Source organism: Prinia subflava, chromosome 1 (genome assembly GCF_021018805.1).
Source record: "Prinia subflava isolate CZ2003 ecotype Zambia chromosome 1, Cam_Psub_1.2, whole genome shotgun sequence".
NCBI classification, from domain to species: domain Eukaryota; kingdom Metazoa; phylum Chordata; class Aves; order Passeriformes; family Cisticolidae; genus Prinia; species Prinia subflava.
This window is the reverse complement of record NC_086247.1, coordinates 27,376,211-27,403,020: the sequence shown is the minus strand read 5'-3', so window position 1 is coordinate 27,403,020 and position 26,810 is coordinate 27,376,211. Positions and strand designations below refer to the sequence as shown.

The following is a 26,810-nucleotide window of genomic DNA, read 5'->3' as shown; positions in this document are numbered from 1 at the left end:
TTTTTTTTTTTTGAAATAGTTATTCTAATGCATATATATATAACCCCCTTGCTGAATGGGGTTTCTTATGGGAGGGAGAAGTGTCAATTTCTTTTCTCCAGTGGGTGAATGGAAGACGAAATTCTGAATGAACAGAGGTTCTCCTCAGATGATCAGCATGAGGGTGGAGTTCCGATGGCTCTGCTGCTTTCGGAGGAGAACTGATTGCTTATCTTAATGTGTCCTCCTTTGTGATGCCAATGGAAGCACCTTCAATTCCTGGCAGTCTATTGTATTCCTCTGAATGGCAGTTCCTGGGTGTTGCCTGCCTCAGAATTTGTCAGTGCTGTGGCTGGCTGGAACTAGGGTTACATTCTACAGAACATATTTACAGTTTGCTTTTACCAAAACATGATTTTAACATATTATAATCCATAAAAATATTAATTAACCTATCACATTTACCACAGACTATTTTTTCTTGTGACATATGAATGTTGTTGGGGGGGGGAGATGTAAAGCTCTAGTTAAAAGTAATATGAAGCTCTTTGCTCCTAAAGAAAAAGAGATTTTTAGTTTTTGAGGTGAAGATGATTTTGAAAATAGAAGAGAATCTTTGTTTTGTACTAGAAGAGGCATCCTTAAACAGTAGCCCTAATAAGCAGATATGGTCCATATGCAGTGTTGGGAAAGCTGCTATTGGGAAAGACTTCACAAAGGCAGGTTCCTGGGTGGCTGTCTTTGTGAGAGATGAGACCCACAAGACAGCTTTTACGTTTTTAGTGGAGAAATTCCATAGAAGTTTCTAAGAGAGACTCCTTTCCTAAAAGAACTGATGAAAGATTATTTTTGAATGGTGAAACAGACTGAAAATTACAAGTTTTGTCTCTTTATGTTGTATGTGAGAAGGTAAACCATTGGGTGGGTGCTTTGAAAGTTTTATTTTATTTTATTTTATTTTATTTTATTTTATTTTATTTTATTTTATTTTATTTTATTTTATTTTATTTTATTTTATTTTATTTTATTTTATTTATTTACCTCTTTCTTTTAGTGTGCGTTAATAAATCTAATTTTTTTATCTTTAAGGTGAGCCTGTTTTGCCTTTTCTCCTAATCTTATTTTCACAATAGGAGAATATTTAAACCACTAGACTGGACTTAACAAGCAAAGTTCAGCAAACATGAAACCTCTACATAATTTGGTGTTTCTGCCCAGTTTTGAATTTAAAACCATTACACAGTCATGTGCAGAAATATCATGAGACCTAGCTCCCCACTCAAAACACATCTGAAAACTGAGACGGTTTTTCATCCTTGTTATGGCTGTTGCACATGAAAGACTTTATTTATTTCCACAAGTTTCCAGATCATTACAAAGAAGTTTTATTTCAATTTCTTCCCCTTGACAGATATATTGAAAGAATTCTGAAGTTTTATATTTTGAGTTTCAAATTCTGTATAATGCTGTAGAAAAGGGTCAGCCTCTGTCTACCCCTTGCTCTTCTGCCTGTGTTTCTCTAACTAATTTTGTACAATAATAACAATTGAAACTTTTATTAATATTAAGGTCTTAGCATGCTAGGCCTTGAACAAATATTCGGAGGGGATCCTATGATGGCTGATCCCTCTGATTCTGTGCTTGAAATCAGTTTGATCTTTTTCACCAGGAACTGAAATTTCATCCATCTAACCTAACATCTTACTTGCACTTGAGCTACAAGAGAAAGACGTGCTTAAAAGAGTAAACACCAGAAAGAGAACCAGTGCTGCTATGTGAACTTTTACTTGACAGTCTGCTTCCCACCCTTCTGTTGTAATATAACTGGCAGCTCCTTTATAAAGAGATTTCTTCTTTGGAGTCCAACCATCTGTGATCATAGCAATCAGTCAGTGGACTTGCTTCAGAAGTTATTGCTCCACACCAGTCTCTGTATTCATTGGCTTTCTAAAGAGCAAAGCCAGGAGCAAGAGAGGAGGCAGTGCAGAAAGAGACAAATCAGAGAGAAATATTGCTTATGCCGAGCAAACTGAAACTTTCCAATGTCTCTCTCATGTTTGTTAAAGATTTTTAAAAAGATAAAGAGCTTCAGGCTAGGAGTTGTCTTTAGTGTTGCTCTGCTAATAGACTTTTTTGTGATACAAAGGAAAAACTACTCACATCATTCAGCTGTGCATTCGCATACTATGGTATAACCCTAATTTGAAATAAAATCACAATATGTATGTCCTGATTTTAGGCAAGCTTTCAACCAATAAAATTAATTAGAACATAGATTGTTTTCTATAAATTTAGCTTGGTCTGAGATTTGACCTTGTTTACAAACCACTTTCCAACTACCTTGGTGTAATAATGCCTTATATAATCTGAAAAGAAGCATGACTGTGTTGGGGGTATTTATGATCATATTCAATAGTCTCTGTTTGGCCCAAATTGGTGTTGAATTCAAGGGTCTTGATTTTTGGCAGTTTCAGTTTATTTGGGGTAAATTTTTGCTTAGTTTCATTATGTACTGCAGTTCAAAAGCACTATGTAACTATCCATTGAGTTCAGGGATTTTTTTATCTCAGGTTCAGGCCCGATTCTTATATTTCTCACCAGTTTTCAAACCAAAGTTCAACTTTTTCCACATCAGCCATATGCACTCTATGAGTATGTACAGGTGTAAAAGGTTATAACAACTTCCATGCTGATGTAGCTCAAAAAAAAAAAAAAGGTAATTAGGTCATATTCTATATAGTATGGTAGGTTATATTCTATATAATATATATTATCTTATAGTAGGAGAAGAGTTTTATTGCTAACAGTTTAATTGCTGTACCTCAAATTCTTTCATTTCTAAAGTCTTCAGCTTTGGTTTTAAAATCATTTAAGGATCAGATTTGCTCAATAAAATGAAATCCTTCACAACATATTAGAGAATAATTAAAAGTTGGAAAATAAGCCTTAAATGTGAAGTAGAAATAACAGAGTGAATCTGTCATGCTTGACAAGGAGCTGACCATTGACATTGTTATGGTAGTGACTGTATTGCTAATGCCAAAGCATTTTTTAAATTTTTTTAATTTGAAAGGTATAAACTCTTTTCCAGCAAATATAGAGGTTTTGGGGTTTTTTCTTTTCAGTTGCCTCTAATCCTGTACACAAAAACAAAACAAAACAAAACAAAATCCAACAAAACAAAACAAAACAAAATCTAAAATGGAACAAATATTCTGAGATCTCCACATTTGAATCCTGTAGTCTTTATTCTCAAGAGTAATGATGGAAGGTTGAATCAACTGCCATCCTGTAGCCAGCTACTTTTATCAAACATTTTGATAGCCACACAGGTAGACACCAGAAAGTAGTTGTAAATCCCAACAATTTTTATAGGATGACAGAAAGGTTTGGGTTAGAATGGACCTTAAAGATCATCTGTTTACAACTAGTGTCACCCACTAGACCAAGTTGTTCAAAGCCCCATCCAATCTGGTCTTGAACACTTGCAGAGATGAAACACCCACAACTTCTCTGAGAAATCAATTCCAGTGTCTCACCATTGTCATAGCAAATTTATTCCTAATAATTTAGGAATATTTAATATTGATTTTTAATAATTCTTTTTTAATAATTAGTTTTTAATTTGAATCTACCCTCTTTCAGTTTAAAGCCATTCTCTCTTGTCCTATCATGCAGTGACATGCCTTTGTAAAAAAGTCCCTCTCCAGCCTTCTTGGAGGCACTGGAAAGCTGCTTCAAGGTCTCCCCAGTCTCCTTTTCTTCAGGGTCAACAGCCCCAACTCTCTCATCCTGTCTTCATGGCAGAGGTGTTCCAGCCCTGTGATGATCTTCATGGCCCTCCTCTGGATTTGCTCCAACAGGTCCACATCCATCTAATGCTGGGAACAACAGAGCTGGATGCAGTGCTGCACATAGGGTCTCATGAGAGCAGAATAGAGGGGAGAATCATCTCCCTCACCTGCTGCTCATGTTGCTTTTGATGAAGCCCAGAATAAAACTGGCTTTGTGGTCTCACTGCTGACTCACATAGAGTTTCTTTTCAACCAACACTCTCAATGCCTTTTGCCAGAAGCAGTTATTTAGCAGAAAGTAACTACTAGATATGGCCTTGTTTATCTTCTTGCCATCTAAATCAAGGGACAGAAAGTAAAGAGTTTTCCAGGCAAACTATGAACAATAAACATTCAAAATGAAAAGTTACCAACTTTCAGACTGCATTTTTCACATGAACTCTTTTTTCTGAGCTATTTGAAAGTAGCTAACACTTTCACAGAAATTATGATCAATATACAAAGGAGGAAAACTGAAGCATTTCTCAAATAATCTAATTCATACTGCAGATTTATCCTTTTTTGATGTGCAAATGGATATGGGATGGAAATGGAAGCTATATCTTCTGAGACAGTGGAGTTATTGAAACAAAACTGGAGCTCGTTATTGGGGCTTATATATCAGTATTGTGCCAAAGTGTTCCCATTTCTTTAGCAGAGATGGAGGGTCCTGAGAAGTATTGAATAAGGCTTTGTTTCCTGGCAAAATGAATCTCTTCACTTATATACACACATTAATCATGATTATACATTAAATCTGGAATCAAGTATGATTTGGTTTCAAGCCGACCTTGTCTGGGTGTCAGTACTTAGGTGTATTTCATGTTCTGGATGACTCTTTATAGGCTATAAAACTAAAGCTGTCTTGCTGTGTAGAGCATTCACAGAAAAGTAAAAATCCAGCCATGTAATTGTATAAGGATGAGTAATGGTAATGTGGGTTTGCTGGGAGAAGGCAAAAATCATGCAAGCGGAGTTTAGTAAGAAGGTAACAGGGAAGGGAAGGAGGAGCCAGAGAGGGACCCCCAGCAGTGTTCATTCCTCCACAGAATCTTGAGGTTTGGGAAGAGATGCTGAAAGCAATTCTCAGAACTAAATTGTTTTTGTAGCTTAATTCAGTATACTATATTAAATGAAATTTAGTTTAAGGTGTGCCTCTACTGTTAAATTCTAATGTGCATTTCCCACAGTGGTAAACCACTTTAAATGAAACTTTAAATGTTTACTAGACATGGTGCATAAAAGTGCAAGCAGAGCTCTCATCTGTCAGGGACTGTAACCATATAATCTGGGGGAAAATATTACAGAAAATGGCAATAATGGAAGCATAAAGTCCCATGAGTCCTATTTTGGGCAAATCATAGAATCACAGGATGATTTGGCTTGGTAGGGACCCTAAAGATCTGCCTAGTTCAATCTCCCCTGCCACAGACAGGGGCAACTTCCACTAGACCAGGTTGCTCAAGTGTTAGTGTTATGTTCTTAACAGACGATAACCACCAACCAATGAAATTTGCCCATCTGCTGCAAGCAAGTTGTCAAAATTTCAAACTGTGCAACTCTTCCTTGGAGCTTAAAACAGCAATATGAAGGAGTCTCCAGGAGAAGTACTGTAACGTTCAGCAAGTGTAAGGCAGAAGATGATGGGAAGATCACATAAAATACATACTGAATTCCCCAAATTTACTGTGAGTTGACTCTTTTTTTTTTTTTCCCTTAAGATATAGCAGCCAGAGTGGAACATCAGTTTACAATGAATTCTGCTACCACAATATTTGACAGAGTCTACAATATGTGATTTAAAAAAAGTGACTTCTGTATTTTTAAAGAACTTAGACATGTGAAAATCAGGTAAAACCTGAAGACAAAAATGTACCCTGATTAAACTACATTGAATATTCTCCTCAAAAATCATCAATGAGAGAGAGAGATTAACAATTAATACCCCATATTGTTAGATGCCTTTAGAATTTGGAGGTAACCATAAAGAATTATGCCAGGCAGAATAAAGCAGGAGAGTATCAAGACTGCAGTCTTCCATGCTATGGAAGTTAGAAGCACAACTGAATGAGGTTACATGAGAAAGCACCCATCCTAATCAAAAGACATTACTCAAAAAAGACAAGCACAGAACGTCAGTTCTTGAGTTGGCTGAGACATTAGAAAAGTAGGTAAAAGAAACCAGTGTGAGGGTTCTCTAAGGGGAAAAAGGTCTCTTAATCAGTGTGAAACAATGTTTCTTGTAAATTAGAAAAGATGTATAGAAAATTTTCAGCTAGATGATTCATACTTGCCTCATACCTGCATGAGAAGAAATCAACAGCTTTCCTTACAGTCCAGCACTGTATAGAGAAACTGCAACAGCAGTGTCATGACAAATCATGAGCCCCTTTTGCATATGCTACACTCAAGTCAGTTATCTGGGACAAAAATCCTTTCACTTATGAGAATAAATATAATAAAAATATCCAGACATGTATAAGACAAAAATAAAGATCCCTTGATTTCAACAGCATTATTCTGGATTTACATTGAGATAATTTGGAGTGATGACACTTGACTATCCTTCTGTAAATCAAAAGACCTTTCCGTGATATTCTCTGAATTCCCTTACACAAAATAAATCTTGTTTTCTTCACTCTGTATGCAGAAAGTGAATGAACATAAAGCCTTCCAAAGCACTGAAGTATTAGGAATATTTCCAGAAATCAAGGAAAGTGTAGTCAGTTTTATTTATTAAACCCTAGCTCTCGTCTAGAGGATGCACAGCTGGTTGTGTGATGCACAACTGCCCTTTCCACTCATCTCTGACCAGACTGGAATTGAATCCACTTCTGTGCTCAGTTATAGAAGAGTCTCCTTATCAGATGTACTTACCATGGAAACTATTACACTGTGGGTCAGGAGTAGAAGAATGCTGTTGCTGACTCACAGAATCTGGTATCTTCATTTATATTGTAACTGCACTTGCCCAGCATTGTCTTGGAAAAGCAATCAGTATGGCTTGACATCACAAGCTGTACTCAGGACACTGAAAGTTCTGTCTGTTTCACATCTCCACTTTGTTGCTTTAAACCTTGATTTGCTCAATCCAAAACAATTAAATTACATCAGTAAATTTAATGTAAATGAGAACACAAATTTAACTTAAGTCTTTTGACAGTTTGAAAAATGGGAAGGAAAGCACATGATGCAATTTTCTAGATTTTTTTTCTTTTACATGAACTCTGACGTTGTCACATTTCACTTAATTAATTTGTTGTGAACCGTGCTTTTGCGTTTCATTCAGTGCTTCTAAGACAGCTTTTCTGAAAAGTAAATAAAGTTTCAGAGTTCTGTTTTTGTAATCTTAAATAGTCAGTCTTTCAACTCCAGTGCTACCACTATGATTTTAATTTGATCTGCTGTTCAGTGAAATGCTGTGGAAACACTAGACCCATCACTGAATCCTACAGCTGTCAATGGGAGTCTGTTGCAGACCAAGTCAAATGACACTCCTTCAATGTATATACGGTTTAACAAATTGGATAATCAATCACATGTGTATGGTTTGACAGTAGTACCTTCAACACACTGAATTTAAAACAGATTTTTAAGAGGCAAGACCCACCTCTCTTGTACCAGGGAAGAAGTAATACCGTATAGACATTACAAATTCCTCAGTTAGACTACACAATTAAAGGATGCCTTGGGAAATGGTTGGGCCACTGGAAATCTTTTTCTTTACCTTACTAAGAAATGTTCCTGTGGGAAACATAAATAATTGGACAATACTTTAGATGACAGGAAAATAGTTTTGCAACAGGAGAGGAAAGGCTAAGGAGATATTAAGTCAATTTACACAGGTATCTTTATATTAAAAAGCTACTATTTTGTTTCTAAAGAGCATCAGGATAACATTGTTATAGGCTGTGCCTGCAGCCACAGTAAGTAGTTTAAATTAGGGGGAATTCTAATACTTAGCTGTACAGAAAAATTTTGGGGTTTAGTTTTGCCTGCTGTTGATGTCTTAGGAAGGCTGACTTGAAATAGAGAATGGATAGAGCTAGAGAATAAAGTAGTTATTTATTAAAAGGCCTCTAGGATACACCTTGGGCAGGACAGGAGCCTGACCAGGGCTACACCCAAGGTGGACTTAGAATGGTCACAAAATGGCTGACCAGTCACGAGACCTTACAGTTTTATAAGTTTTGGTGCATTTGCATATTGGGGTTTAATTGTCCAATTACAGCCTCAGGTTGTGAGGTCCCATCCTTCTTTTTCCTCCCTTCAGTCCATCATTGTTTATGCTGTGGGGCCTGAAAGTTGTCCTTGGTCCTCAGCAGGAAAGGATTTGTTTTGTCTCCCTGCTCTGTGAAAAGAGCTTACTGGGACTTAATATGAGGCTCAGAACTACACCCCTAGGCAGCACAGAATCTGAAAATATGAAAGCTAAAGTGTAAGGCATCACTGTTGTCACTATTGTCTGTCTTGCTTCCATGAACAGCTCTGAAACCAGCTGATCCAGCTGAATATTGATGTCAATGTCTTTGTTCTTGTCTGCTTCACAAGCTTTGCCTAATCCTCTACAGGAAAATGTCCTGGAGTTTTAATTACCTTACTGTGTATATGCAACTTTGAATATTTGCCCAAGTTTTGCCTAAAATTTAGGTTGCACAATAAGTTCAACAGTTTTCTCAAAATACATTTCATTGGGATAAGAGTTCTTGGAAGAGAAGATGAGAGTAGAGATGGAAAATATCTAGAGACAGAAAAAATACAGCCTAATCATACTGCAAATAAATTCTGCCTAGTGCTTGCAGAAAGATACTTTAATAGAAAATGGAGTATTGTATGTCAGCTTTTCTATGTATACATGTCCTCCTTGGACAAAATGTGCCTCTTCAGATCAGAATTATAAAAAACTTTTCAGTTTTGCAGAAAAAAAAAATCCATTTAGAGTATTATATATTCCATGTTGGACTATTTGAAACTTAACTCCTTATTTTTTCCCCACTCAGGAAAAAATATGGCTTGCTCTTATTAATTGAATAAATGTGCAGAATTAGGAAAAAAAAACTTTAAAAAGTCTTTATTAACTTATTGTTACAACATTACTATGCCATTATAATCCTTAATTGAAATATACAAATAGTAGGTTATGTTCAATTTTGAGACAAGCGATTGGGGATTTTGGTGTTAAGCTGTTCTTTTCAACTATATCTATTTGCCCTCATAACTTCATTATGGAAATGAATGTGAAATACTTCTTTGCCATTACTTTTTTTCTTCCAACCACCTCTTTTTTCCTGTAAATACCTAATCTATTAGTTGAAGGAATCACTGAAAAAAATTGCTTTTTGACAGTAAGTCTGTCATAAAAAAAGCAGGTTCTGGAGAATGTTCCCTTTCTCTGCAGAACATAAAGCTTGAACTGCAAAACAACAGTGTCCCTCCACTTCTATCAGCATTCTCATCCTTACTTAAAATCGAATTTTCTTTGAAGTAAAGGTGGGATTCAGTCCATCAATTTGACTCATTCTGAGAGTGTAGATAACCATCCACTGAAAAGTGGCCTGAAATCTTCACTGCTTTTTCAACAACTTATGAAAGTAACTTCCATCTGATTGATTTTCTAGGAGGGAAAGTTTCCATCTCTCAATGCTGCTTCTCTAAATCATCCAGTTGCCCTCATGGACTTCCTTTTTAACATCATATCAGTTTAGATGGATTCTCTTCTGCACTCAACGGGAACAATTTCTAATACTCTTTTCACATCACATGAGAAATGATTTCACAAATAACTGGAATACTAGTTTCAACCATTTGGTTGATATGTGCTTCCCCAAAAGAGTTTGATTGAAGGAATATTGCTTTTATATTTAATATTTTTATTCAGGCCTGACAACAGAGAAGCAACTGACAGTATAAATGGCAATAGCACTGTCAATTAAATTAAGATACATTATGCCTTGTTTGTCAATATTTATGATTTAAATATATCTTTGTATCTGTGGAAAGAAAAAGTGATATTAGCTAAGGCTGTTTTACATGGAAGACAAAAGTCTTGTTGAGAGGAAAATAACAATAGTATTTCTATTCAGTTCTGCATTAATTCTCCTAAAGTTAGAATAACTGCAGAAAAGTCACTTATACCAATAATGTTTGGAGCTAAGTTAAAACTGTATGTGATCATGAGTTTATAAACATCTTTTGGGGTCATAGCATAGGGAGTGGAAAAAAGATTGTACTTTTGTAGTAATACATTTTCAACATCAGGTATATAAAGACATAATTACATCCATAGGTTTATTTCAAGGGTGCAGAAGCATAACAGTCTATTTGCCCACTTGGCACATGTACAGCTGCTGACATGCACAGGAGCTTTGAATACATACAGCATCACAGCTCTGAAAATACGGTCATGGGGCAATCATTCACTCTTCAGGTATACTCAGTTTTAAAGATATGAAGGGTGTAAAGTGAAACCAAAAAAGACAGCTTGTACAAGATTGCCTTGGTGATACTAAATTAGGAAAAGGAACCATGACTTTTGCTTAGTAGAAACACTCTTTTTTGATGAGTTTTCTTTGCCTCATTGTGAGACACATAAAGCAGCGTCTTTTCATGTCTACTGCATTAATATCAGCATCATGCACACAGTTCTATTGTTAATACAGTAGAGATGGCATGTGTTTGTGGGTAAGTAATCTGCCTGTTTACAATGCCATTAGGAAACTGCTGACTCCACCAGCTCACAAGCTCCTTTAAACCTTTCTCTGCATCTGACCTGCTGAGTATTTGGTATTCAACACCATATGAGTGATTACCTGCCGCCTCCATTACACAGGCTGTTGGGTTGCTAAGGAATAACTCTCAAGAGGTTAAGAGCCTTGCAGTCACCTTGATCTCAGTGCCAGTGATTATCTGTGCTAATTTTCTGCTTGGTGTTAAACTGCAGCACTGACCAAATCTTATGTCTGTCCCTTGAGATGCAGAAGTAGGAACAATTATGGCTGTAGATGGAGACATGTGCTGGTTGCTTTCACACTATAATCTCTTCAACATATTATTACAGATGAAATATCATCATTCAACTTAAAATTTTCATACCCATTGAGGGGCCAGCAGTCCTTATTCCATCCTGTGAGCCAGAGCTAAGTTACTACAGAAAAACATAGTCATCCTTCAGCCTTACTCTAACTGGTGCCAGTGAATTCTTCTTCACTAGTTTCATGGTCTTTAACCTTGAAAAAGTGAATTTATCTGGTCTATATGCAAATTAAATAAATATCAACTCCAGGCGAAGGGTTTCATGTGGCAGGGCTTTTAAATTTAATATTTTTTCCTTCAAATTATCTGTTATCTTCTACTTTAAAAACACATATTGAATATTAAGTATGGGCTTATTGAAGCTATTAATCATTCAGCTAAATAAAGCCACTAGGAAGCTGTGAATAGCTCTAAATAAAATAATAGCTTTGATACCTGCTACTTCTTAGTTCCATGCAGAATGGAGTGAAACACAAAATAAGAGCTGTCATTAGTTTAAAAAAAATTAATCAAGTTTTGCATTAAGTTAAGATACAGAAACATGATCACTATACACAATCTACGATTATTTAGTTGTATTTTGCATCCTCTGCCATACACAGTTTACCTGCTGCTGGATTCTAGTCTCTCAGGGCTGTTTAATTTAGCAAGTGTTTCACATGAAATGCATCTTAGGATTTCTTTTCTCAAATAAATTACAAAAAGGGCCAGAGCTGTCTGCAGCTCTCATGATCTTTAGCTGCAATATTGTGCAGACAGAGAGTACAACTTATTCTATCATTTGCAATTGGGCACTTGCATGTGAAAGAGGTGTGGCAGACATGGAAACTGTGCCCTGACCTGCTCTGGTAGAATTCTTGACACATTCTTTAAATTATGCCCTAAAAATCCATTTTTGCTCAGTGCTCAAGAGCAGAAATTATCCACAAGTTCATTCCCTGTACTGAAAACCTTCTTAAACCTGTAGCTGATCTTTAAGATCTTTTCCAGCCTATCTCTTGCTATCATTCTATAATGTCCCTTTTTTCTCAGGGAAAGCTTTCTACTGTGCTTTGTCTTTTCTACCTCTTTCTTTTCTTCCTTTTTCCTTTCTCACTTAAAGCTTCTCTTTTTGTGGTACTTTCTTCATGCTTCTTTTCCTCACTGTTCGTAATAATCCTTCTCAGGACAGTGAAAACTTAGAGTATGTATTACTAGGCAGAGTAACAAACCCTTGTGACTTCTCTATGCAGAGCCTTTACTGGCTCACTGGTTTGCTGGCTTGGAGGGTTTTTTTGGGTGTATGAGATAAAACTTCTTTGCTATTTCTTCACCACAAAAGTAGAAAGTTGCTAATGGAATGCAAAACCAAGAAGATCAGTCTGGGATTGATTGACTTTGTTATTGACAGCTCAAAAAGAGTTTTCTCCTGGACTTTTCACAATTTCACATATGTTTGTTTCCCTTGATGGTGCCTGTCTTTTCCCTGATTGGTATGTATATTTCTTCCTGAACCTGAGAGGAAATGCATCCCTGTTACACTTATTTAGCATTTATTTTTTAACTTTTTCCTTTTTCTCTTTTTGATAAAAATAATTTCGTGGACTCAAGGATCAGTAAGAAGTCCAATCCTTTTCATGTTTCTCTAAATCAACATAACTGTCTTAGCTCACCTTCTCACTCATTTCCCACTCTTTCATGTATTTAACTGTCTTCCTACTCCACTGATGATGCTATGTTAGACTGAAAAAGAAGAGGGTGTCAGTTTTGGAATGCTAACTTTATTTGATCACTCAGAGAATTACACTGAAATGATCCTCTAATTACAGAGCTGTCTCACTGTGTTAAATCCTTTCTGTATGTGCTGTCAGCTGGCTACACAGTTCTGCGTGCCCCAGACTTCACATTTCCAAATATACAGAGATAGCTGACAGCAGCATTGACAAACATAATATACATTGTACATTGTACAAAAGAAGTGGAAGGACTTTGAAGAAGGAATAGAAATTTGAGAGCAAGCCAAGATTACCACAGAAGCTTTAATCAGTGTGCATTTTCCTATAAGCCAGTTCATTCTCTTTTTTCTGTGTTTTTCCACAGTGGTTATGTCTTTGATTATGATTACTACAGAGATGATTTCTACAATCGGTATGTGTGCCTATATTTTTGTACATCCTACATAATTTCTAATGTTTATTGATAATATAACCCCACTGTTTGTTTAAACAGGCCAGTTCTGATTTTATCTATTATTTATTGGATTATTTATATAGTGTATCAGATGACTATTTTTAATAGTGCACAGAGAAGATTACCACCACCAAATGTATGCTTACTAAACAGGTCTTTTGATTTTACCCTTCTGTAAGAGCTTTTGGGGTATTTGCTGTGATGAACAATTTAATGGTAGTTAAATAGAGTTCTTCCATCCTTACTTTCACTGTGATGTATAGTGGCTGTGAAATTCTTCAGTATGATGCTCCTGGCTTTGTCTTTTCATCCATGTGTACAAAAAGATACAATGTCTCCTCAAGAATGTTCCAAGAACATTTACAAGTCCAGAAGAACCTTGAGAGAAGCAAAAGCACAAGCTGAGCAGTGTGTTCCTATAGGACAAAAAGGATTTGGATGCCTGAGCAATTGGAGATTCTGCCTTGAGTAGTTACACACAGCCTCTCTCAACACTGTGAAAATGTATTTATTCAGATGCAGCAAAATCCCCACAACACAGGAGCAGCATGAATGATCACAGATAACCAAGTTGTTATCCAGCAGTGCTGTGTCTTTGCATTACAGCAATTTAGTTGGATGACAGAACAAGACAAGAATCAGAGGGAAAAAAAGCATTGCTCCACCAACCTGTTCTAATCTGATATTTCTTTTATGTAAAGCAGTGGACAGTAGGAGGGGAACAGTTTACACCCAGAAGTTAAGTTAGCATGTGCTATATACCTTTCTGCCTAGGAGCACAGTAGGAAAAATATAGAAACAATATTTTCATATTTGCTTTCTCCTGATGTGAGTACAATTTGAACCACTAGTTTTGGTTCTGCGTGTGAATTACCATGGCCCCTTTGGGCAAAGCTAAAAGAAGTGAGATCAGAAAGTCCTTGTCATGGGTGTAGCTGGCTCACTCAGTCTCTCATCAGTCCCTCTGGCACTGGAATGCCACGTTCCAGGCCCTGGTGGGCCACAGCTGTGAGCTCCCAGTGCTCTTCTGGGTTTTCAGTCCAGAGCAGGGCTGAAGAGTTACAAGAAACAGAAAACCCACTGTCTGGGGAACTTCTCTACCTCAGCTAGCTAAAAAAAAATAACTAAAAGCAAAGAGCTCTCTCCTGCTGTCCATGCTGTAGATAACAAAGTCTGTGTGAAGGATGCTGGGGAGCAAGTGCAGCTTCTGAAAACAAACTGTGCATTTCAGTTCTCCCCCTTCACGCTCAGAACCAGTCTTAAAGGTGCAGAACTTAATATCCAGCATAAACAGAACAGGCGATCGGGGATACAAACATGGTAAAGTCACAACAAGACATGGGGCAAAGAATTGCTTTGGAACCCAGCATTTCTCTTTGTCATTTCTCATATTACGAGCACAAGGAAAACAGGCATGGTACTTCAAAACTATAAATGGAAGCATTGTTTTAATTGAAAGAAAGCATATTATTGGAATATACAGAATGTGATGAAACAAAATACCAAACCCAAAAGCATGGCATAGTTTCACAAACAAAAGTAGGAATATATAACAGTCACTTAGATAAACATTCTTTTATATATTTCAAGATAAGGAAACATAGTTTCACATTTCACTATATTATCTAAACACAAACTATTGGAAGCTAAAAAAAAAATCACTTTTGGACTAATAATCACATTGTGAACTTCTGCATGACAGCTTATTGCGCTTCAGAAGTATTTTTTCCCAGTAAAATCAAAAAAGAGTTTGGGACAAACCTGCAGATCATTTAATATGATAAGTGATGAGTGACAATAAGCACTAATATTTTTGTTAAAAGTAGAAAAAACAGTTTAATGTTCATCCTCACACGCAAGTCTTCAGTTATGCTAAAAATGGCTAGAAGATGCTCATTTGTGGGAATATTTGAGGTCACGGATTTCATTCAGTGAGTGTGACAGGATCTCTGTGTCACATTTTGTAGACAGCTGTGGAAAAGGAGGGAGATGGTTACACTGTTTGTGGGATTAGAGTACAGGCAGAAGTGTGGTTGGATTTAAGCACTGAGGTATTTACTTGCTAGAAATGGGTTAGAAGATTTGACTCTGCTTCCTGTTCAGCATACTGTTAGATGCTGTGGTGAGTGAATTACTGTTTCTTGTGTGTCTGTTTCCAAACATGCATCTATCTGCCCAGCTGGGTGACAGTACTCACAGCTCTGAAAATTAAACTTGCGGTTATAAATTTCCATAATTACTAGTTGCAAGTAAATTTGAGAATATTTTATGAGGATGTTGCTTATCCCTCTGCTTCAGTCTCTGAACTGGAAATCTTTGGTTTCTGAACTTTCTTCTCCTGACCTACCATATCCAGAACACAAATCTTTTATGTTCTAAATATATCTGTTGCTTTTATCATCTTTTCTACTTCCTTTATTTCCCTCTACACAGGTTATTTACCTGCTATTGATAACTGTATTTTTAGGATTAGTCACTGTTTGGGAATAAAAGTTAATTTTTGTCATAGAGTACCTTTTATTGACTGTAGTGGTAAAAGTTTGAGTATCTGCCTGCTACAGTGGTTTTGGTTTGAACTTTTTTTTTTTTTTATTAAGCATGCTTGGATATTTTAGCATTTCTACACCGATTCATCTTCAATAGAGAACATATGCAAAGACTCGCTATTTTACAAACTGGAGGATATTTTTTTATGGTGATGGTTGTCTTCAGGAAAGTTCTCTTTTGTACTTTAGTTTTACATCTTTAAGAACAGCAGATAGAAAAGTAGAATTTAAGCCATGCATGTAATAAAGGAGCTGAAATGTCACAACAAAATGTACTGGTCTTGGCTGCGAACAATGAAATGATGTGGACCTGTGGAAAGCAAGTTATGGATTCTCTATTCAGCAAATAGCAGAGTCCCATAATACATCCTTCATTTAAATGACACACAAAAAATCTGAGCTGGTCTGTGCACCAGTGTGTGACTGAAATCTGAATAAGGCACTTAATGTGCACAGGTCCTTGAAATTTAATTTGACTTGATATAAAGTGATTACGGTTTCAAAGGGTAATTTTCTCAAAGATAACATGCAAAATTAGTTGACAGAGCTCCCATGACATGAAATCACAGAGGGTTTATGGAGTCCAGCTGACTTAATCTTTTCTAGGTTGTTTGATTACCATGGCCGTGTCCCCCCACCGCCCCGTGCAGTGATTCCCCTCAAACGTCCTCGAGTGGCTGTGACAACAACTCGTAGAGGCAAAGGGGTTTTCTCCATGAAGGGAGCGTCACGATCCACTTCGAGTGGGGCTTCTTCCTCAGGATCCAAATGTGAGTTGCTCATATCGTTGGATATTATTGAAACAATGATCCTAGCAATTTCTGCAAACAGACAGCTTCCACTATATAGCCCTATTGCAGTCATTTCCTACCCTAAATCGCTAGCTTGAAAAACTGGTTTGAATACCAAAGCTTCCAGGCTTTTCCTGTAAATCAAGGAGCATACTGGTAACATTTTAGAAGGAAATTCTTTCAACATTTGGCCTGCTCCCTTGGTTTCAGAAAAAGCCTTTTTAAAATCTCCTCCAACCTGACTGCTCATACATCATGAGATCTCAGGAATTGCTGGTAATAAAAAACAGGTAATAATCTTGTTATAGACAGACAGAGGCACATTGATTTCTCTGGAGGCTTGATGGTTGTATGTAAGCTGGTGGGGATGGACTGGAGGGGGACAGGGGAGGCTGGGTTTTGTGTACTTTTTTAATGGATTCCTTTGAGTGTAGAGAGAGACAAAGTGTCTTTGTCTGTTTTAAAGGAAGTTCAAAACAGGGTTGGCAACTTGGGCTTACTTAACCCTTCTTTAGTGAGTTGGCCCTAGAAGAGCCGATGAAAAATAGGCATTCCCTCATCCAAGCTCACCAAGCTCCCCACTCCCTAGTATGTCCTGGGAACTTCATCTTCCTCTTCGTGCATCTTTCAGCACCCACCCGTCTTCCCCTGCCCCTTATGTGGAGTGATACTGTCCTTGGAAGCGTCACTGGAAGAGGAAGAGAAAGATCAGGTAGGGATCAGATACTAGAAAGACTGAAGGAACTTCAATAAGACTTTTGCAGTACTAGAGTGGCCAGCAAAAAATCATGCTGTCTTACCATGAAATAAGTGAACCCATCAACTGTACTTCTTACTGCCAGAGGAGTTAATTATGGCATCAACAGGACCCAGTCATATATTCTATTTGTACAACATATTCAAATCTTACATGCTAGTATCAAACAAAGAAGATGGATCTCATGAGCCCATTAGGATCCATTCTAGATCCTATTGTATGACCTGATGATATCAGAGACCCTGAATGAAAACATGCAATAAACATGTAAATGCATGTTACTGAAAAAATGGGCATGTGGTAAACACAGCTAAAGGTAATGTAGACTCAGGAACAAGGAGCTCAAGGCATTCCTTGGAAAGGATGATGCTCTGACAGGGAAAATCTGGTGCACATACAGTTAAATCACTTCCAAGTCTGCAGGGAATGAATGGGCTGGGGGCCCATTACCTCTAACAAGAGCTTTGATGCTTAATACACAGGAAGATATCTAAATTTAGGTGTCATATTATGAAGCTCACTCAGACCCTAAGAGGATGTCTGGGAATAGCAACATTTCCTTTGTTTTCTGGAGGATGAACGTGAGTCTAGATATTTTCATACTCACCTTGAACTAAATCTTTCCTCAATACTTTAAGTATTAAATTCTGTTTTCTTCTATTATCTTAAAAGAAAGGATGCAATTCAAGATACTTAGGAAACTCAGAACTTACATTCCTTTGTTAGTCCTTTTCAGTCCTTGGATCTTTGGGTTTTCATACAGTGAATCAAAGCTTTAGTTAGATCTCATTTCATCATTTACTGTTTCTTATCAATATGAATACTTAGTAGTATTGGTGCATTCAAACTACTAACTGTCCTAAAGTATGCATTGATAAGAATGGGCTTTTTTTCACTCACTTTGCCATGAAAAGAGAGTTTATTTTCAGATAACTTTTTAAATATATTGTTCTCATTGTCCAGAACAAGAATAACTATAAAATTCTTCTAGAGAGCTGAGGATCTTAGTGTTTGTATCACAACAGATGTCAAGAAAAGCTCTCACCCAGAAATTTAAATTTCTATTGTAATGAATGAGACAGAGAATATTACATTAACATAAAGATATTTGTTCCTGAGAACTACTGCAAAATCTGCTTTATTTCTTCTGCATTTCAAAAAATGCTTTGTAATACCGTGTCAGGACTTAAATAATGTGTAGCATAGATTGTAGGATTCAAACATAGTCTAAGTATCAATAGGTACTTGCTATCAGATTTCCAAAACACTGCCTGCAAATTATGACAAATATTGCAGAAACTGTAAATTATTTAATGGCAGTGCAATCAGGAGTGTCCAGATCCAAACAGACAGTGGAGGTACCCTTCAATGAATTCAGGTAAGATCTGAATTCTAGAAGTGTCAGTCTTAGAGCTCTGGGTGACAAGATCATCCTTGGATCCAGCTCTTTAACGGACGGGAGAGCTGCAAGGTGCATCACTGAAAACATGGGCTGACATTTTGGCCCTTTTTAGGTTTCTATCCTCAATTCATTGTAATGACAATCGGAAAAAAATCATACACTTTTTATTGTGATTAAATAAACTGCACAAAATATTCCTTCTGCATGCAGCACATTTTTAAGAGGAGTCAGACACACAGCATACAGATTTTCATACCTAATTTTCCCATAGAATTACTTCCTTTTTTGTCAGTTCTAGTCAACCCATCATAAATGTAGAAACATGATTTTGTTGACTTGGACAGGAATATTATCCAGCTTATTGTAAGACTTTTACCAGAGAAATGGTGGGGCCCTTCCCTTAGAACTTCAATTTGGAAAGTAGAGAAGGTATGTTTGCAACTTCCTTTGCCATTTTCTTGGAAAAGTTAGTTATATTAAATTGCAGGAGGATGTAATTTAATATTTTGAAGCCCCCTACTCTACACTGCTAAACTGAACCCCTTGAACTAATGTACTGTGGATTCTAACATTAATTTATTGTTAGGTAAATAAAGGATTTCTTCAATAAGGAGAAATGTAGTTCATGGGAAGGAAGCTATTTTGAGTTTTAATGAAATGTAATACCATAAAACACCTTAATTGCACATTTAGAATTTAAAATGTCAAAATTATATTGACTATGCTTGGAAAATTACATCCCCATATAGCAAAACTGTCATGAGATCACTTTCCCTAAGTGATCGTTCAGATGTAAGTAGAAATCTCATACATATAACTGTTCACACTCAGACTGGAACCAGAAAATGAACCCATGTATTATTACACTAAAGGTCAGAACACAGGAGACTCCTAAATGAAATCACAGAACCAAAAGGACTCACTTCTGAAAAACAGAAATCCAAATGCAAAGGCTTAATGTTGTACAAAGATATTACAAAAAATATAGTATCAAAAATGTCTTGCTCACTGATGAGCACATCTGCAAAAATAGTATCTGCCAGCACTGTAAACTCTTGTTTCACCAAAAAGTGACAATATGTGTTTTAAATACATAAAATATAAAATACATTAGGAAGATTTGATTTCTTTCCTAAATCCACAATTTTTCCAGGAACAGTTATCAATATTTTGCTTTTTTTTTAATTCCAAAGACCAGAAAAACATAAATCGGAATTACCAAATTACCAGAAGTAACTCACAAAATTAAATATGTTGGTGGGTTAATCACACATAGTAGTTCTTCATGTTAATGGTATTAAGCAGTACATTCAAATTGCTATTTAGAACTAGGAAGAGCTCACTTTTTATTACAATGCAGAAATTGAAGCTCTCAGGGTATGCACTTTCATTTTACACATCTGAAATCAGAAGGAAAATATTAATCAAATCTTTTATACCCTGTGTGCTTGAAATTAAGGAGTAGACACTTAAGACATTAAAATATTTATTTAATTATGCCTTTAAATGAATTAATTTTGACTCATAGACTATATTTAGCTTCATCAGCTGATCCATTTTTCAGTGATATCCAAAGTAATAAAATACAATAAAATATTTTATATTAAACATGAAGGGCTTAGATAAAAATACATTACATTTCGTCCCAAAGAAATCTGAATCATGATTTGTGGATTAATCAATTTTCAGTTACAGCAAATATAATTTCACAAATATAGCTGTAGTTCAACAATAGCACTTTCATTTTTAAAAATGCAATTGACATTAATTTTCTACCTCTTATGCTGGATGTGGTTGTCTCCTTTGGTGTTAGATGCTTTAATGAAAGATGCCTTCTAGAAGGCCACAAAGGTCTAGACAGGGTCACTGAATCAAATTCCTCATTCTTGCAAGTATCAGCATTATCAAATCCTTTAAGATACATATTAAAAGTAGTTAGGGTTTGGTTTTCTTCTGTTTCTTGTAATTTCCAGCTTAGTTTGTTTCTCATTTGTTCACATTCTTTTTTTGTTCCAACATTGTCTTAGCCTAGAAGGGTTATTTCTTTTTACCATTTTTTGTCTCCAGCAAGAAAGAAAAACACTTCTGTCACACTAAAGGCTTTCCATTTTTGTGGTCATCCTCACAGCTGCTCTCCACATGTACCTGCAAGAATTCAGTAGTTCCATCTGTACTCACCAGGTCCTCATACAAAGTCAATACACTTCTCCATCTTTAGCAATACATCATTTGGCACACCCTAGCACTGCACTTTCCTCCTCATGGTTGCATATAGTGATAGTCTATTATCAACCCAAGGATAATTCTGTCACAGTCTTCTTCTGCTGAGGAGCCTTGGTGCTAAGAGTAGGACTTCTGCTGTTAAGTGTAGGAGTTTTTTCAGTGAAATCTCATCATTTTTTCTAATGTAACATTCCTTAAAGTCACCTGACCTCTTCTTCCATTCCAATTTACTCTGAAGAGGTGATATTTTCAATTTCATGTCATCAGCAAATCTCACCTGGTTTTTTTTATATTTTTACATCAGAGTTGTTGAAATATTTTGCCATTACTAATTTCATTAGTAATTATTCTGCCTTTCAATATGTGTATTTGTATCTGCTGTATTTTATTTATCTGTTAATTGGGAAAAAATTCCCAAAAAATAAGTTACTTTAATTTCCTACTCTATTGCTCAAAAGCAGATGAACAGATATTTTGGATACATGCAGCTCTTGTGTCATGTTTACCAACAACTTAATTTCTTGCCTGAGATCAATTAAAAAAACAATACATGATGTTTTAAAGGAGCATTTATATACTCAAAGCAGGACACTTGGAGCACTATAATCTTTGCATTTTATCTTTGTCATAACACTGCTTTAAAAGCCTGGAGTTCTTCCCAAGTGCTATCACAGACTCACAGAATGACTGAGTTTGGAAGGCACCTCTGGAGCTCAGCTGGTGCAAGTGCCCTGCAAAACAAATTCCCCAGAACTGTGTCTGACCACACCCATGGGAAGAAAAAATAAAATTCTTGTGTTTAGATGAAATTTCACATGCTTTAGTTTATGTCAAAGGTCTTTAGTGTGTCAGTGGGGTCTACTGAGAAGAGTCTGGCTCTGTCTTCTTCATTCCCTGTTGTACTGAGGAGCCCAGAGGTGGACACAGCACTCCAGATGGGGTCTCACAAACCCTACACAGAGCGATGTGCTGGGTTTGGCTGGGGCAGAGTCAATTTTCAGTAGCTACCATGGAGCTGTGTTTTGAATTTCTGCTGGAAACAGTGTTGATGACACAGGGATGTTTCAGTTACTGCTGAACTTACACAGAGTCAAGTCCTTCTCTGCTTCACCCCACCCCACCAATGAACAGGACTGAGTGCACAAGGAACTGGGAGGGGACACACCTGGCACAGGTGACCCCAGATGGCCAAAGGGATGTTCCAGACCTTGGTATCATTTTCAACCATAAATGAAAGGGATGGTTTGCCAGGGCTTATTCAGGGCACCTGTCAGTTGGTGTTTTCATTTGCATTGCTTTTATTTCTTGGACTTTATATCTTTCTCTTTTGTTTTCCTTTTCATTGTCATTATCATCATCATTACTATCATCATCATTATTGTTATCATCATCATGATAATTATGTGGTATTTCAATTAATAAACTGTTCTTATCTCAACCTAGGAGTTTTCTCACTTTTACCTTTCTTATTTTCTTCCCCCCATCCTTCTGGGTGTTGGAGGGAAGTGACCAACTCTTTGGTGCTTAGTTGCTGGATGCAGTTAACCTGTGACAAGCAAAAGATCTGGCTTGTGTTCAACTTATTTTTCATCAACGTCCTTCATAATTTGTCTTTGGTAGTTGCTGCTTACTACAGAAATACCCACTACATTATCTATAATCTATAATTGAGAGTGGAATTTCTCTAGGAGAATAATTTTGAAGACTTGTACAATCCTCTGCAAGGTAAAACAATAAGCAATTCAAATAATTACATCATCACAATTTTGGAAACAGAGTGAAAGTTTGGGACTTGTGCAGATTGGTTGAGATATTTTTTCTTTTTTTCTTTCAGTCCTTTTTAGTGCTAACTTGAAGCAAATGACTCTATGATCATAGAATCATAGAATCATTTAGATTGGAAAAGACTCCAGATCGTCCAGTTCAGTCTTTAACTAATGACAAACTTGTCGACTAGACCATAGCACTAAATGCCAGACAGTGGTTTCTTGAACACCTCCAGTGATGATGACTCCTTAGGCAGTCATTTACAATGTTTAACAACCATTTCCATAAGGAAATTATTTCTAACATTCAACCTGAAGGTCCTCAGGTACAGCTTGAGGCTATGTCCTCTTGCCTTATGACTAGTTATCTGGGAGAAGGAGACACTTCCCATCTATCCACAACCTCCTTTCATTTTGTTGTAGAGAGTGATGAGGTCTCCTCTGAGCCTCCTTTCCTCCAGGCTAAACAACCCCAGCTCCCTCAAACACTTCTCATATGAATTACCCCCTAGACCTTTCACCAGCCTCATTGCCTTCATTGCCCTCCTCTGGACACTCTCCAGCACCTCAGTCTTTCTTCAGTTGAGGTGCCCAGAACTGGACACAGCACTCAAGGTGTCCCACCAGTGCCCAGTACAGAGAGACAATCCCTGCCCTGCTCCTGCTGGCCACACTCCTGCTGATACAGGCCAGGGTGCCATTGCCCTTCTTGGCCACTTGGGCACACGCTGGCTCACATTCAGTCATCTGTTGCCCAGCACTCCCTTGTATTTTCCACTGGGGTTTGTTCCTTGAATGCTCATAGTTGTCTTGTTCCTTCTGGTGCCATGTTCTTCCCAGCATAGTTTTTCCAGAGACACCACATGTAAGTCCCCTGTGCAGCAGACCTGAGTTGAACAGCAGCGCTATGCATGTGCCTGTTTCCTTGTCAAACTTAGATGTGCAAATGTTTTCTGCTTTGATTAGTAGACTAGAAACAAATACATCAGGTCCTTGCAGTGTCACTTCTGAGTCTGACTTTTTGGCTTGGCCAGCCTGCAGCTTGCCAGTCAAGGGAGCATCCCTGACACAACAGCTTGGCTGCACGGAGTGTCTTCCCAACAGGCTTCATAGTGGGTTTCTGCCAGCACTTAGCATTCCTCATTGGAGCAGTTCACACTCTTTCACTCTGGATTCTGAGCTACCTTGCTATTCCAACACGGACCAACCACTTCCCCCGGGGAACCCGTAACCTTCTAAATATATAGTTGTCAGAATCTTATAATTTTGTTTCAGATCTGTGGGACTGGAGAGTGACCCTTTATTTCTCTAAGAACATTTTAAACCCTCACTCTATAAGTACAAAAAATAATTCCATCAAATACTGTATAGCATATAAGAGTCTAGCACGAAAGTTAGTTTTATGCTTTTTCCTTTGAGTCCTTCTGTTCATTCAATGTGAGATCCGAGGTTTCAGCCTATACTGTGAGGTAATGCAGTTTCTCAATATGAGCATGATTCAAAAAGTGCATTATCACATATAGCAACCTACTGCCTTTAGCTGACATGTTTTACTATAATGCACATGGCCCAAACCCTAAGATAAAAATCTTTGGTTTCAACTTCAGTGAATATGCTCCAAGTTTGGAATAAGGCTAATTTGAAGCAAACACATACTCATCAACTATCACTGAAGTAGGCAAGAGCTTGTCTTCACACTTCATCATCAGACTGACTGCCCAATACAAATTACCTGAGATACCATGATAACAGACATGGCCAAGGATCAATGAACAGGACTCATGTAGCAAGATGCAATCAGAAGACCCTTTTGACAGAAAGGGAACATCTTCATAGCAGAACATCCCTTTTCCCAAGCTCAATAAGGACCCTCCTGTTGTGTGCATCCACTCTCCCGATGCACACACCAAAGTCAATGCACATCCTCCTACAGCAGAGGTGGAGGAGTAACACAGCTCAGTGCTCTTCCACTGCCAGTCCTTCATGGTGATGGTCCATTTCTTCCTATAAGAGTTGTGAGACTAACAGCTCTGTTGCCTACTCTGGCCCTTTATAAATGGCTTTATTCTTCCATGCTAGCACAGGGTTGCCATTTTCTCCTCTTGACCTTTTCCACATGATATCCTAGCACAAACAGGGCAAGTGAATTTGATTGGACCACCTTCTGAGTATAAAATACATGTTCTGATAATGCTAAAATAATAAGGTAATTTATGAAGGCTGCAGTGCTGTTTCTTTTGAAGCCAAAACACCTCCAAAGCAGTTACTCCTTCTTGGGTTAGATTGTGGGAGGGCAATAATAAACAGAAATGAAGAGTAAACCAGTGCGAAAAAGATTTGGAAACTTCAGCTAATAATTTAAAGGCAATGCCTCCACGTCCTTGGATGTGATCATCAAATGAAATGTTTTTATATATTATCCATAGCTGGAAAATTACAAGAAATTGCCAACTAAAACTGAACTGAAAGCTTTTTAAGAAAGAAAACATGATACCTCTTGCAATGAGTTTTTGATTGGAATATAACTTTAGATTCCTGGCTGCCCTAGCACTTATATTACCATTCACTCTTGCTGGGGAATACATACTGCCACTGTAAGGGATCTTTATATTATTGGCAGTATTATTACAAAACAATCCAGCAAAATAAGATTGCAAGACTGTGACGTGTCTATCATATTTGAATTATTCTTTCACTATAGGCTGTTTTTAAGTAAAAGTTACTTGGATTTATGAAAATGTTTTTGAAGTGTTTTTCCTGAAGTGATTATTACCGAGCAACACACATTACATGAACTCTTGCCATTAACACTTAGAATCCTGTGCTTTTCAAGGATTCAGCATTTTTAAATAGCAATGTTAATTTTAAAAGCCAAATCTCTGAAAATATTGACAAAAATGAGGGAGTAGAATTTCTACTAGACAGAAAAGAAAAAAAAGAACATGTTTTGCTTGGGAGGAGGAATGTTACCACAAATAGAATTTATTTCATGTTTTACATTTTGCTCTCTTTCCACAGTGAAATCAGATGAGTTGCAAACAATCAAGAAAGAATTAACTCAAATCAAAACAAAAATTGACTCCTTGCTAGGGAGACTGGAAAAGATTGAAAAGCAGCAAAGAGCTGAAGCAGGTAGGTAAAAGCCATTTTTGGTGGAATGAATTAAATTAGAACCTCGTTACCAGTCAAGCAGACTAAAGAGAAGAGAAGCCTTCTGAAATTTTGGAGGCCTGAAGCAAGGCAAATTAACTCTCAGGTAAAACTCCTGGGAGGATAGATTAATATTCTTCATAGAATATGTATCATCATTTAAGAATTGTTTTTTATGGTGTAGTAGCACAAGATAATTTTTCTAGTTGTTCTGGAAACAAAATATCACTAAAAAACTGATTGAACAGAATTAAGCTAGAAGTTTTTGACCATGGGGATGCTTGTGCTAGGCACATTAAAAATTAACAGATGGTATATATCAAGAATTCTTGCCTGGGCAATAGGCAATAGTCACAAATTGAAGCAAGGAAAAAAAATCTGTTTGATATAAGGAAAAGAGATGCAAGTAAGCAGTATAGTGAGTTGACCAGAGAGACCATAGTGGCTCCATCCTTGGAAACACTCAAAACTCATTGGGCTCAGGACCCATGGACCTGGGCCAAAATTTGAGTTTGTCCCTAATTTGAAGAGGGATTGGACTTGGAGAGTCCAGAGATACTTTCCAATCTCAGTTATTGAGTGAAGCACTGGCCTCTTTGTAAAAGTGGTTACACTTCCAGTTTAACCTTTTTCTGGCTTGGAAAGTTTTTGTTTTAGGCACACCTTGGGAATGAAAAAATCTAACACTAGTTTATAATTCAATCAGGTCATCAAGTTCATTTTCTTAGATGAATGATCTCACCTGGAAGCATTTTAAAGTCGTCCTGAGAATTATAAGGTTGTATTTTCACCACGATATATATAAAAACAATCTCAGTTCTAATGCCTATCTATGTTACTTTCTTTGCTTTTTCCTTATAGATCACATATATATTTTTACAGGAGCTTTATACTAGTGAGTTGATCTTTCTGAGAGTGAGCAAGAAAATGGAAGCCTTATCTCATGAAATCTCTAATTTTTTTCACTCCTCCATTCTGTGATACAACCTTTTTATGAATTTTGTGTGAAATATGGGAAAGAAATTCTGCCTTAGAACCCACAGCTGCCTGGCATCTGGACAGCAGTCAGTTAAACAAAGCCAAAACTCCACCAGGACACATAACGAGAGTTCCATTAAGACTGTCTAAAACATTACTGGGAATTAGCGGTTGAGAGTTACAA

General features: G+C 37.0%; 1 protein-coding gene across 3 annotated transcripts in view; it reads left to right on the top strand.

Annotated features, from left to right (window-relative positions):
* The window catches only part of RALYL (RALY RNA binding protein like), a 376,210-nt gene that overhangs the window by 325,618 nt on the left and 23,782 nt on the right, over positions 1-26,810 (top strand). For 2 of the 3 annotated variants that reach the window (XM_063391843.1, XM_063391841.1), the window contains exons 5-7: positions 12,924-12,971; positions 16,166-16,329; positions 25,517-25,630. In XM_063391843.1, coding sequence (XP_063247913.1) covers positions 12,924-12,971; positions 16,166-16,329; positions 25,517-25,630 — 326 coding nt within the window. Of the gene's footprint in view, positions 1-12,923; positions 12,972-16,165; positions 16,330-16,981; positions 17,063-25,516; positions 25,631-26,810 lie in introns of all 3 variants that reach the window. The other variant, XM_063391836.1, reaches the window with a different exon arrangement.